The sequence below is a fragment of the Rhinopithecus roxellana genome, chromosome 5 (genome assembly GCF_007565055.1).
Source record: "Rhinopithecus roxellana isolate Shanxi Qingling chromosome 5, ASM756505v1, whole genome shotgun sequence".
In the NCBI taxonomy this organism is placed as follows: Eukaryota; Metazoa; Chordata; class Mammalia; order Primates; family Cercopithecidae; genus Rhinopithecus; species Rhinopithecus roxellana.
The window spans coordinates 37067094-37080715 of record NC_044553.1 but is presented as its reverse complement, the minus strand read 5'-3'; the positions used below and the strand labels follow the sequence as shown (position 1 = coordinate 37080715).

The 13622-nt window shown below is 37.4% G+C and overlaps 1 protein-coding gene across 1 annotated transcript in view; it reads left to right on the top strand.

Moving 5' to 3' along the window:
• The window catches only part of ATP8B4 (ATPase phospholipid transporting 8B4 (putative)), a 256458-nt gene that overhangs the window by 165291 nt on the left and 77545 nt on the right, over positions 1–13622 (top strand). The window contains exons 16-17 of the mRNA XM_030930770.1: positions 10117–10282; positions 13254–13442. Coding sequence (XP_030786630.1) covers positions 10117–10282; positions 13254–13442 — 355 coding nt within the window. The remainder of the gene's footprint in view (positions 1–10116; positions 10283–13253; positions 13443–13622) is intronic.

The following is a 13622-nucleotide window of genomic DNA, read 5'->3' as shown; positions in this document are numbered from 1 at the left end:
TAGTTTTTTTTATCTGATAGAAGAATAGTGATCCTTGGTCTTTTCTGTTTTCCATTTGTGTGACAGAACTTTCTCTACCTTTTTACTTTGAGCCTATGGGTGTTGTTACATGTGAGATGGGTCTCTTGTTTTATCCAGTTTTCCTCTGTGTGCCTTTTAAGTGGAGCATGTAGACCATTTGCATTCAAGGTTAATATTGATATGGGTAGTTTTGACCCTATCATGAAACTGTTAGCTGGTTGCTTTATAGTTTCTATATAGCAACTATATAGTTTGCTTTATAGTTTATAGACTATATAGGTTGCTTTATAGTTTCTATTGTGCTTTAGTTCTATATGGCCTGTAAACTATGTACTTAATTGCCACACTCACTTTCTCACATAGGCCTTTGTGAATTATACCCTTGGCTTGAAGCAATCTTTGCGTACCTTTCTATCTGGTTAACTCCTGCTCATCTCTTCAGCTTCGGTTTAGATATTACTTATTTGGGAATATTTCCTGACACCTCTCTTCCTTCCCTCTGGTCCAATGTGCTTGCCTTATCATGGTACTTACCATATATGGCCTGTTTTTCAGTGTCTTCCCAAAATAGACTGGATTTCATTGAGGGCAGGAATAGCATTTGGTTTACCATTGTATCCCCAGCACTCAAAACATTGCCTGGCCCAGAGTAGGTACATGATAAATATTTGATGAATAAATCTTCACTGCCTATTTCAAAGTACACTGTATTGTGTATTAACCAATGAGTGACTGATATGTCCTGAAATTCTGGACAACGTGTGTGTTCAGTACTGGAATTACTATTAAAATATTCTTTTTAGTATTTTTGTCTTTTCATAAGAGTTAAAGTACTCATATTTTGTGTTTCAAATATCTTAATAGTTGACTGAAAAATGTCAAACCATAGATGATCTAAGCTCCATGAGGCTAGAGATTTTTGTTTGTTTTGCTGACTTTGAATCCCTGTCACCTAGAAAAGTACTTGGTACATACTGGGCACTCAATACATGTTTTCTGAATGCACAAATGAAAACATGGACTAAAAGTGCTTCCTTAAATATTGTGAACTATACATGTCTCTTGTCTTACCTAGTCCTGGCCCTGTGGGGCTTAATTGAATATGTGAAGGTCTATTGAATTCCTCTCCACAAAAAGAGGCCTTCAGTGTAAACATAGCATATATTTTCTGGGTAGAATTGGGGCAGCTAATGAGGGTTTTTGTGCCCTAGTGAAAAGTCTACTACAGCCTTGATCTTATGAGCTTGAAATCACAAGGACCATCTTCTCTCTCACTCACCCTAAAGTGAAACGTGATAACCTATAAGTCCTGCCTTTGCAGAGTTTGATCAGTCTCGGTGTTAAAGATGCCTGGGCAATAACAAGTCACTGTACATTAGGAAAATTTCTGTGATAAAATGTGAGAGATAAAAACCAAAGTGCCGTAAACAATATGACCTAAGATAATTAAGAAAATAGAACAGAACCTACCAACAATTATAAACTATAAATTGGAAAACTCGAACATCAGCACAGAGATTTGGAAAGTTATAACATCCATGAAACAAGAACAAGATGCTCTGGAGAGAACACAGTCAGGAAAAAAGAAAAGGGTTCTTGGAAATAATAATTTAAAAAATCTGACAAACCAAAACATTCAATAGAAGGGCTAGAAGATTAAGTCAAGAGACTCTCACAGAAAGTAGAATGAAAAGAAAGACTCAGAACATCAGAGACTAAAGATAAAATAAAGGGCCAACTGGCAGACCCAAAATTTAACTAAGACTATTTTCTAGATGAAAGAACAGAAAAAAAAAAAAAAAAAAAAAAAAACGAAGAGGAGAAAATTATAAAGAAATATCAGAAGAGAACTTCCCCAAACCTTCCAATTGAAAGAGTCTCCTGAATACTCAGAAACAATGAATGAAATAAGATCAACACCTCTAAAATTACAAAACAGAGAGGATAAAGAGAGGAATTTAAAGTTTTTAGAGGAGAGAAGTGAGCCACTTGCCAAAAAATGAAAGACTAACATCAGATTTACCATTAGCAACACAGGATGCCAGAGGACAGTGGAGTGATCCCTTCAAATGGCTCTCAATCTAAAATTATATATTGTGTCAAAGCATGAGATAAGTGTGAGGGCAAGATAAAGACATTTTCAAGCAGAAAGCCTCATAACTTTTACCTCCCATGATCTTTTCCTTATTAAATATGTTTAAGATATGCTACAACAAAGCAAGAGAATCAATTAAGAAAGGGGGTGGCATGGGGTGAGGAAACAGTGACTCCAGTCCGAGAGAGTAATTAAAGGAAGTTCCAGGATGCAGCTGAGCAGCAGACCTGGCAAACAGCCTTGAGTAGGTGAGACCATGAAGCCCCATATAACAAAGTGCACATTTTCCTCTGCAGGCTTATGTACATACCATTTATTCATTTTCAACTTTTAGAATCAATCTTTAGACGAATAAAAAGGATTTAAGTTTGGCTACAGGAAAGAACCCAAATGTTTTAAACCTCTATAGTGAAATAGAGAAAAAAAAATACAAAGGATAGGTTGGAGGACGAAGTGAAGAGGAGGTGAGGGGTGGGTAATAACCTCATCTTACCAATTAGGGAGTGTTTATAATTGATGAACTGAAACAAAACAAAACAGCATTCTGTATGTTACTTAGAGTTGCAGAAATAATCATTAAGGAAATTAAACTGGATATGCCTATATTTTTAGAAGGGGAAAAAGAAAGTGGAGAAGTGAAGTTAATGACTTAAATCTTCATCTGATTTTGGAAAAGGTCTAGTATTTATAAATCCAGAAATGGTAATATATGTACATAATTTACAGTTTTGGGGGTAACCATTTGATGTATCTTCTGAAATTTGAGAGTAATTTTCTCTGGGGAATGGTACTGGGGCTGTGGTAGTGGAGGTGGGGACATGAAGAGTCTCTTGCTTTACTAGATAAGCCTTAATGTAGTATTTGATTTTGTAACTCTCTGCATGCATTGCTTTGATTGAAAACATTTAAAGTACTTTTCACATAGTCCCATATTTCTTGGAGGCTTTTTGTTTATTTTTGCTCTTTTTTCTCTAAACTTCTCTTCTCATTTCATTTCATTCATTTGATCTTCAATCACTGATGCCCTTTTTTCCACTTGATCAGATCAGCTACTGAAGCTTGTTCATGCATCACGTAGTTCTCGTGCCATGGTTTTCAGCTCCATCATGTCATTTAAGGACTTCTCTACACTGTTTATTCTAGTTAGCCATTCATCTAATCTTTTTTCAAGGTTTTTAGCTTCTTTGTGATGGGTTCGAACATCCTCCTTTAGCTCAGAGAAGTTTGTTATTACTGATCATCTGACGCCTTCTTCTCTCAACTTGTCAAAGTCATTCTCCATCCAGCTTTGTTCTGTTGCTGGCGAGAAGCTGCATTCCTTTGGAGCAGAAGAGGTGCTCCGAGTTTTAGAATTTTCAGCTTTTCTGCTCTGGTTTCTCCCCATCTTTGTGGTTTTATCTACCTTTGGTCTTTGATGATGATGACATACAGATGGGGTTTTGGTGTGGATATCCTTTCTGTTTGTTAGTTTTTCTTCTAACAGGACCCTCAGCTGCAGGTCTGTTGGAGTTTGCTGGGGGTCTACTCCAAACCCTGTTTGCCTGGGTATCACCAGCGGAGGCTGCAGAACAGCAAATATTGCAGAATGGAAGGTATTGCTGCCTGATCCTTCCTCTGGAAGCTTCATCTCAGAGGGGCACCCAGCTGTGTGAGGTGTCAGTTGGCCCCTACTGGGAGGTGTCTCCCAGTTAGGCTACTTGGGTCAGGGACCCACTTGACGAAAAGACCAAGTCTACATCTGATTGGTGTACCTGAAAGTGATGGGGAGAATGGAACCAAGTTGAAAAACACTCTTAGGATATCATCCAGGAGAACTTCCCCAACCTAGCAAGGCAGGCCAACATTCAAATTCAGGAAATACAGAGAATGCCACAAAGGTACTCCTTGAGAAGAGCAACTCCAAGACACATAATTGTCAGATTCACTAAAGTTGAAATGAAGGAAAAAATATTAAGGGCAGCCAGAGAGAAAGATCAGGATACCCACAAAGGGAAGCCCATCAGACTAACAGCAGATCTCTTGGCAGAAACTCTACAAGCCAGAAGAGAGTGGGGGCCAATATTCAACATTCTTAAAGAAAAGAATTTTTTTTTTTTTTTTTTTTTTTTTTTTTTTTTTTGAGAAGGAGTCTCGCTCTGTCACCCAGGCTGGAGTGCAGTGGCCAGATCTCAGCTCACTGCAAACTCCGCCTCCTGGGTTTACGCCATTCTCCTGCCTCAGCCTCCCGAGTAGCTGGGACTACAGGCGCCCGCCACCTCGCCCGGCTAGTTTTTTGTATTTTTTTTAGTAGAGATGGGGTTTCACCATGTTAGCCAGGATGGTCTCAATCTCCTGACCTCGTGATCCGCCCGCCTCGGCCTCCCAAAGTGCTGGGATTACAGGCTTGAGCCACCGCGCCCGGCCAAAGAAAAGAATTTTCAACCCATAATTTCACATCCAGCCAAATTAAACTTCATAATTGAAGGAGAAATAAAATCCTTTACAGACAAACAAATGCTGAGAGATTTTGTCACCACCAGGACTGCCTCACAAGAGTTCCTGAAGGAAGCACTAACATTGAAAGGAACAAATGGTACCTGCCACTGCAAAAACATGCCAAATTGTAAAGACCATCAGTGCTAGAAAGAAACTGTATCAACTAACGAGCAAAATAAACAGCTAACCTTATAATGACAGGATCAAATTTGCACATAACAATATTAACCTTAAACGTAAGTGGGCTAAATGCTCCAATTAAAAGACACAGACTGGCAAATTGGATAAAGAGTCAAGACCCATCAGTGTGCTGTGTTCAGGAGACCCATCTGACGTGCAGAAACACACATAGGCTCAAAATCAACGGATGGAGGAAGATCTACCAAGCAAATGGAAAACAACAAAAAGCAGGGGTTGCAATCCTAGTCTCTGATAAAACAGACTTTAAACCAACAAACATCATAAGAGACAAGGAAGGCCATTACATAATGGTAAAGGGATCAATTCAACAAGAAGAGCTAACTATCCTAAATATATATGCTGCCAAAACAGGAGCACCCAGATTCATAAAGCAAGTCCTTAGAGACCTACAAAGAAACTTAGACTCCCACACAATAATAATGGGAGACTTTAACACTCCACTGTCAACATTAGATTTTGTCAATCAATGAGACAGAAAGTTAACAAGGATATCCAGGAATTGAACTCAGCTCTGCACCAAGTGGACCTAATAGACATCTACAGAACTTTCCACCCCAAATCAACAGAATATACATTCTTCTAAGCACCACATAACACTTATTCCAAAATTGACCACATACTTGGAAGTAAAGCACTCCTCAGCAAATGTAAAAGAATAGAAAATATAACAAACTGTCTCTCAGACCATAGTGCAATCAAACTAGAACTCAGGATTAAGAAACTCACTCAAAACTGCTCAGCTACATGGAAACTGAACAACCTGCTCCTGAATGTCTACTGGGTACATAACAAAATGAAGGCAGAAATAAAGATGTTCTTTGAAACCAGTGAGAACAAAGATATAACATACCAGAATCTCTGGGACACAGTTAAAGCAGTGTGTAGAGGGAAATTTATAGCACTAAATGCCCACAAGAGAAAGCAGGAAAGATCTAAAATTGACGCACTAACATCAAAATTAAAAGAACTAGAGAAGCAAGAGCAAACACATTCAAAAGCTAGCAGAAGGCAAGAAATAACTAAGATCAGAGCAGAACTGAAGGCAATAGAGATACCAAAAATCCTTCAAAAAAAATCAATGAATCCAGGAGCTGGTTTTTTGAATAGATCAACAAAATTGATAGACCGCTAGCAAGACTAAAAAAGAAAAAAAGAGAGAAGAATCAAATAGATGCAATAAAAAATGATTAAGGGGATATCACCACCGATCCCACAGAAATACAAACTACCATCAGAGAATACTATAAATACTTGTATGCAAATAAACTAGAAAACCTAGAATAAATGGATAAATTCCTGGACACATACACCCTCCCAAGACTAAACCAGGAAGAAGTTGAATCCCTGAATAGACCAATAACAGGTTCTGAAATTGAGGCAATAATTAATAGCCTACCAACCAAAAAGAGTCTAGGACCAGATGGATTCTCAGCCAAATTCTACCAGAGGTACAAAGAGGAGCTGGTATCATTCCTTCTGAAACTACTCCAATCAATAGAAAAAGAGGGAATCCTCCTTAATTCATTTTATGAGGCCAATATCATCCTGATACCAAAGCCTGGCAGAGACACAACAAAAAAAGAGAATTTTAGATCAATATACCTGATGAACATTGATACAAAAATCCTCAAATAAAATACTGGCAAACCGAATCCAGCAGCACATCAAAAAGCTTATCCACCACGATCAAGTTGGTTTCATCCCTGGGGTGCAAGGCTTGTTCAACACATGCAAATCAATAAACATAATCCGTCATGTAAACAGAACCAAAGACAAAAACCACATGATTATCTCAATAGATGCAGAAAAGGCCTTCGACAGAATTCAACAGCCCTTCATGCTAAAAACTCTCAATAAACTAGGTATTGAGGAGACATATCTCAAAATAATAAGAGCTATTTATGACAGACCCACAGCCAATATCATACTGAATGGGCAAAAACTGGAAGCATTCCCTTTGAAAAGTGGCACAAGACAGGGATGCCCTCTCTCATCACTCCTATTCAACATAGTGTTGGAAGTTCTGGCAAAGGCAATTAGGCAAGAGAAAGAAATAAAGGGTATTCAGTTAGGAAAAGAGGAAGTCAAATTGTCTCTGTTTGCAGGTGACATGTTTGTATATTTAGAAAACCCCATCGTCTCAGCCTAAAATCTCCTTATGCTGATAAGCAACTTCAGCAAAGTCTCAGGATACAAAATCAATGTGCAAAAATCACAAGCATTCCTATACAACAATAACAGTCAAACAGAGAGCAAAATCATGAGTGAATTCCCATTCACAATTGCTTCAAGGAGAATAAAATACCTAGGAATTCAACTTACAAGGGATGTGAAGGACCTCTTTAAGCAGAACTGCAAACCACTGCTCAACGAAATAAAAGAGGGCACAAATAAATGGAAGAACATTCCATGTTCATGCATAGGAAGAATCAATATTGTGAAAATGGCCATACTGCCTAAGGTAATTTATAGATTCAATGTCATCCCCATCTCAAGCTACCAATGACTTTCTTCACAGAATTGGAAAAAAAACTACTTTAAAGTTCATATGGAACCGAAAAAGTGTCTGCACTGCCAAGACAATTCTAAGGCAAAAGAACAAAGCTGGAGGCATCATGCTACCTGACTTCAAACTATACTACAAGGCTACAGTAACCAAAACAGCATGGTACTGGTACCAAAACAGAGATATAGATCAATTGAACAGAATAGAGCCCTCAGAAAAAATGCCACACGTCTACAATCATCTGATCTTTGACAAACCTGACAAAAACAAGAAATGGGGAAAGGATTCCCTGTTTAATAAATTGTGCTGGGAAAACTGGCTAGACATATGTAGAAAGCTGAAACTGGATCCCTTCCTTACACCTTATACAAAAATTAATTCAAGATGAATTAAAGACTTAAATGTTAGACCTAAAACCATAAAAACCATAGAAGAAATCCTAGGCAATACAATTCAGACCATAGACATGGGCAAGGACTTCATGACTAAAACACCAAAAGCAATGGCAACAGAAGCCAAAATTGACAAGTGGGATCTAATTAAACTAAAAAGCTTCTGCAGAGCAAAAGAAACTACCATTAGAGTGAACAGGCAACCTACAGAATGGGAGAAAATTTTTACAATCTACCCATCTGACAAAGGGCTAATATTCAGAATCTACAAAGAACCTAAACAAATCTACAAGAAAGAATCAAACAACCCCATCAAAAAGTGAGCAAAGGATATGAACAGACACTTCTCAAAAGAAGACATTTATGCAGCCAACAGACACATGAGAAAATGCTCATCATCACTGGCCGTCAGAGAAATGCAAATCAAAACCACAACGAGATACCATCTCACACCAGTTAGAATGGCGATCATTAAAAAGTCAGGAAATAAAAAGTGCTGGAGAGGATGTGGAGAAATAGGAACACTTTTACACTGTTGGTGGGACTGTAAACTAGTTCAACCATTGTGGAAGACAGTGTGGCAATTCCTCAAGGATCTAGAACTAGAAATACCATTTGACCCAGCCATCCCATTACTGGGCATACACCCAAAGGATTATAAATCATGCTGCTATAAACACACATGCACACGTATATTTATTGTGGCACTATTCACAATAGCAAAGACTTGGAACCAACCCAAATGTCCATCAATGATAGACTGGATTAAGAAAATGTGGCACATATACACCATGGAATACTATAAAAAGGATGAATTCATTTCCTTTGTAGGGACATAGATGAAGCTAGAAATCATCATTCTGAGCAAACTATCACAAGGACAGAAAACCAAGCACTGCATGTTCTCACTCATAGGTGGGAACTGAACAATGAGAACACTTGGACACAGGGTGGGGAACATCACACACTGGGGCCTGTCATGGGGTGTGGGGAGTGGGGAAGGATAGCATTAGGAGATATACCTAATGTAAATGATGAATTAACAGGTACAGCACACCAACATGGCACATGTATACATATGTAACAAACCTGCACGTTGTGCACATGTACCCTAGAACCTAAAGTATGATGATAATAATAATAATAAAGTAAACATTAAAAGTACGTAAATAGAAAAGAAACTAGTATAATGTAAACACTTGATACATGGCAGCCATTATTGTATTAGTAAGGGGGCAGGGAAATAATCCAGAATTATATTAGGTATTGTTATGGCAAAGTATTTGAAGCATGGATTTTTGGCTAAGTTTGAGTCCTGGCTCATGGATGTATATGGTTGGCCTTGGCAATGCTCAGGTTCTTATCTGTAAAATGGGGATGACAATAGTATCCACTACACATCGTTGTTAGGAAGATTATATGTAATATTCCATATAAAACTCTTAGCATAATGTTGGGCCTATTATAAAGATAATAAATATTTCTTACTTTATTCAGTATTATTAATTTTAGAATAAATTTGATTTCAAGGAACAAAGGGCCTACATGTGGCTCCAATTTTACTGTAGGTATTAACAAGCTTTGTGACACAGAATAGATGATTTCAATTGCTCACAGCATTGTTTCTTTTTAAAAAAATAGTTACAATCCTATCTGCTCCTATAACTTTAGAATCAATTGCAAAAGTTAATGGAGCCTTTAAGAATGAAAACTTTAGCAATAATCCCAGGGGAGGAAAGGTGGACTCTGCAGCTGATAAAGCTCTTATATGTAAGTATTCAGAGTGGAACTTTCTGCGGGCTTGCTCCTGAAATAGATACAGGCTCACAGTCCCTTATCCAAAACTTTGGAGCCAGATGTATTTAGAAACTCAGAATTTTCTGGTTGCAGAAAGACAACATGGTGCCTGCCATTTTATTATGCAATATCTCCGGTGACATCTGAGAAAGTACCCTGTAATCAAACACATTAATGTTTTTATATTAGAAAATATTAATTCACAAGTATTAGGTAGACTTTAAGAAGCCATCATTAAATACATGCCATTCCAGGTCAGATATTGCTGCACAAATGGGTTCAAGTCAGATCAGGTTTTCCCATCAAGTAGGTTTTGAAAAAACTTTGCATTTTCTGTGCTTTTTTGTATTTTGAAGTTGTATTGAGCATTTGAGGATCTGTCCAGCCATCCCGTATACTTTTGTGATTTTCTTTCCCATATACTTTCGGAAAGTTCACTTCTTTGGTACATGGTTCTGAAATGAGAAGATTATATTTAACAGTAATGATGAAACAGCCATTTTAGTGCCAGACATTTGAGGCTGCAAAATCATACACTAAAAGTACTTGGGGAAACTATTTTTGAATTTTAAAAAATAATTGGTGGAATGAGGTTTATGGTTATTTTTGTTGTTGTTCTTCTCCTATAGAAAAAAGAGCCTGTGGATTTCTCAGTCAAATCTCAAGTGGATAGAGAATTTCAGTTCTTTGACCACAATCTGATGGAATCCATTAAAATGGGTGATCCCAAAGTTCATGAATTCCTTAGGGTACTTGCTCTCTGCCACACTGTAATGTCAGAAGAGAATAGTGCAGGTAAGTGAAAAATATGTCTGAATTGTGAGCCTTGTTTTTTTTTTTTTTTAAATTGAAACTGATATTAAATTTGAAGGATTTACAAATTAAGCATTTGAGCAGTGAGCTTTGTTTTTTGTTTTTGTTTTTGAACACAGAAATTGATGTTAAATTTGAAGGATTTTCAAGTTAAAGATAGGACATAGTTTATATCTCATATGTTTTGAAAAAATATGGAGAGATTTAAATGAAAAAGAAAAGAAATAAGGACAATGGAAAAGTGAAGACCCAAATATGCTAGTCCAGGGATGACATCATTCTTACGATTGAGCACCACATTTGACCATGAGCTTCTGGGTAGCCAGGACAAATAGCGAAATACAGTTGAGTCACACATCTCTCATTATTAGTATGCATTTCTAATAGATGCAGATGACCTTCAGGCATATGCTTAGAATGGATTTTCCCAGTAACAGAGATAAATTGACCTTGATATTAGAATAGTCTTCTTTAGGCTCCAATATGAGAAAGTCCTCACACTTGTGAGGTGGTTGTTTGGAACTCAGGGTTCATAGGATAGAACAAAACCAGCTTGGCCACTTAACATTTTGAAGCTGTGAGACAGGTAGGTAATGGTATAGTGAACTGGCTTCTTGCCCTAGTTGAACCTAATCTATTCCATTTACATGTGTTCCTCAGCCCACTAATTCTTCCTACAAGGTCTTTGGTTCTTTCTCAAATCTGTTTAATTTTATATCTCAATTTTATTTCTTGAAATCTGTTAAATATATTGCATGTGCTGTTTCTGATACTTCCAATATCCAATTTTTTTCAGATCTTATTCTGCATTGTTTCTGTTGATTCTTAGGCTTTCCTTGTTGTTGTTTTATACTTTTCACTGTGAGCTGACCATTTTACTTTGAACTTAATTTATATAAAGTGTTTGGGTTCAGTCGGTTCCTCCAGAAAGGATTTACAATTGCTTCGATGTTCTAATGTAGGAAAATTTTAAACTAAAGTTTCAACTTGATTTCTTTTAGGCCACCTGGATATTGTGAATTCAGAATGCAAATTTAAATGAGAGTCAGTGTTTGATCATAAATTCTCGGCAGATATTTTTTTCCCTTCCAATTATAAGGAAGACTCTAGTTAGGCAAGTTTTATTCCAAGCCCTCTTCAAGGGGGCATGGGTATCCAGTTTACCCTTATATTGAGAGCAGTCTTTGGGGTACTCAATTTTGAGAGGCCATCTTTCATTGAACTCTCACCTTAGACAGGTACTGGGCTATACCTTTTTAAATTAAAGCCCAGAGACATTGAAAACCAATGATCAAGTTCTCCTGGTTCAGAAAAACGCTCTCAAGGCAAATGCTGGCTAATGTGCTTCTTTAATCCCATAAGTGTTCTTTTTCGCAGTCTCTCAACTGAACAGTTCTTACTTTCTTGCAAGTTCATGAATGTATTTAAGAATATTAAAATGCGGCCAGGCGCGGTGGCTCAAGCTTGTAATCCCAGCACTTTGGGAGGCCGAGGCGGGCGGATCACGAGGTCAGGAGATCGAGACCATCCTGGCTAACACGGTGAAACCCCGTCTCTACTAAAAAAATACAAAAAACTAGCCGGGCGAGGTGGCGGGCGCCTGTAGTCCCAGCTACTAGGGAGGCTGAGGCAGGAGAATGGCGGGAACCCGGGAGGCAGAGCTTGCAGTGAGCCGAGATCGTGCCACTGCACTCCAGCCTGGGCGACACAGCGAGAATATTAAAATGCTTTTATAGTTGTTTGTAGCAGATGAAGTTGGTCCTGACACCCAGTTCACCATGTTACCAGAAGTAGAACATACTATGTTATTTCATGGGTAGATCAAGTAATTGCTTTAAGTTTTTTTCCTTTTGTGAATTTCAAAAATTCATTCATGTCTGTTGTATCAAGTGAAACAATACAATACAAAAATTTATAAATGTGAAGCTAATGGTAGCTTCCCTGAACTCCAGTCTCACCCCTACAGAGGTAACCAGTGGTAACATCTGGTGTGTATCATTTCACCCTTTCCTCTGGCTCATAAATATATACATATATTCAAGAATATATCCATATATTTAGGTGATTTGTTTCTTTTTAACAAAAAGAAATCATAGTATAGCCATTAATATGCAACTTGTTTACTTAACAGTTGATTTTGGACATGACTATAAATCAGGAAATATGGGTCTATCTCTGCCTAATTAATAGTTTTTAAACATTAAACTAATTAAATTTCAAATTAATTTTTACATATAAATATATTATAATTTTATATAAGGGCTTTGTATATGCTGTTTTATAAACTCTATATATGTATATATACATATAACTTATTTTATTCTTTTTATCTCCTCTCCCCTCTTACGCCCACTCCAACTATACATAATATCAGGTAACAAGTATTAGCACCCTTGATTTCTTACATTTCAAGGGATTTCTTGTATGAATTCTCATAAAATGGTCATTAGTGGCAGACTGAAGTAGAATTTGGAGTATCTCTCCATCACTCTTTAGCTATGTGATCTCATCAAACTCATGTAACCTCTTTCAGTCATAGATTCCACTAGTACAAAATGGAAAGAATAATTTTAATAATCTCTACCTCAAAGGCTGCCCCGAGGATTATGAGTTAATATATATTAAAATGTTTCAGTTTATGAAACATTCATGGCACATCTCTAGTCACAGAAAATACAAGAAACTGAGCACAGTGAAGAGGCAGACTCGGAAATGGATGTTTTCCTATAAGATGACAAGGGCTACAGCAGTGATATGCATAGAGTCCTATGGTGTCCCAGAGGACAGATACCTGATTGAGCTGTTGGTAAGTAGAAAAGGTCTGAGGACAGGAAAGATTTTTAGACCTGGTGCTTGAGTTGGGTGTTAAATAATGAGTTGGAGTTGGCATTGGGACTCTATGAATGTTAGCTATTATTGTCAGTATTGACATATTTATTTCTTTACCTTTTAGGAGAGCTGATTTACCAAGTTCAGTCACCTGATGAAGGGGCTCTAGTGACTGCTGCTAGAAATTTTGGGTTCATTTTTAAATCCCGGACCCCAGAGACCATAACAATAGAAGAACTGGGAACACTGGTTACTTATCAGTTACTTGCCTTTTTGGATTTTAACAACACCAGAAAAAGGATGTCTGTCATAGGTATGGTTGGTGGCTGAGATTATTTTTGATCTTTTCATACTGTTTTGGTTATGCTTTTCCAGGATTATGTCACTTTTGGCTACATGCTGAGGTTTTTGACAGTTTTGAAATTATGTATAAACTCTTGTGTTGCTCAACCTAGCCTCAATATTGCAGTGATATATAACTAACATTTAACAA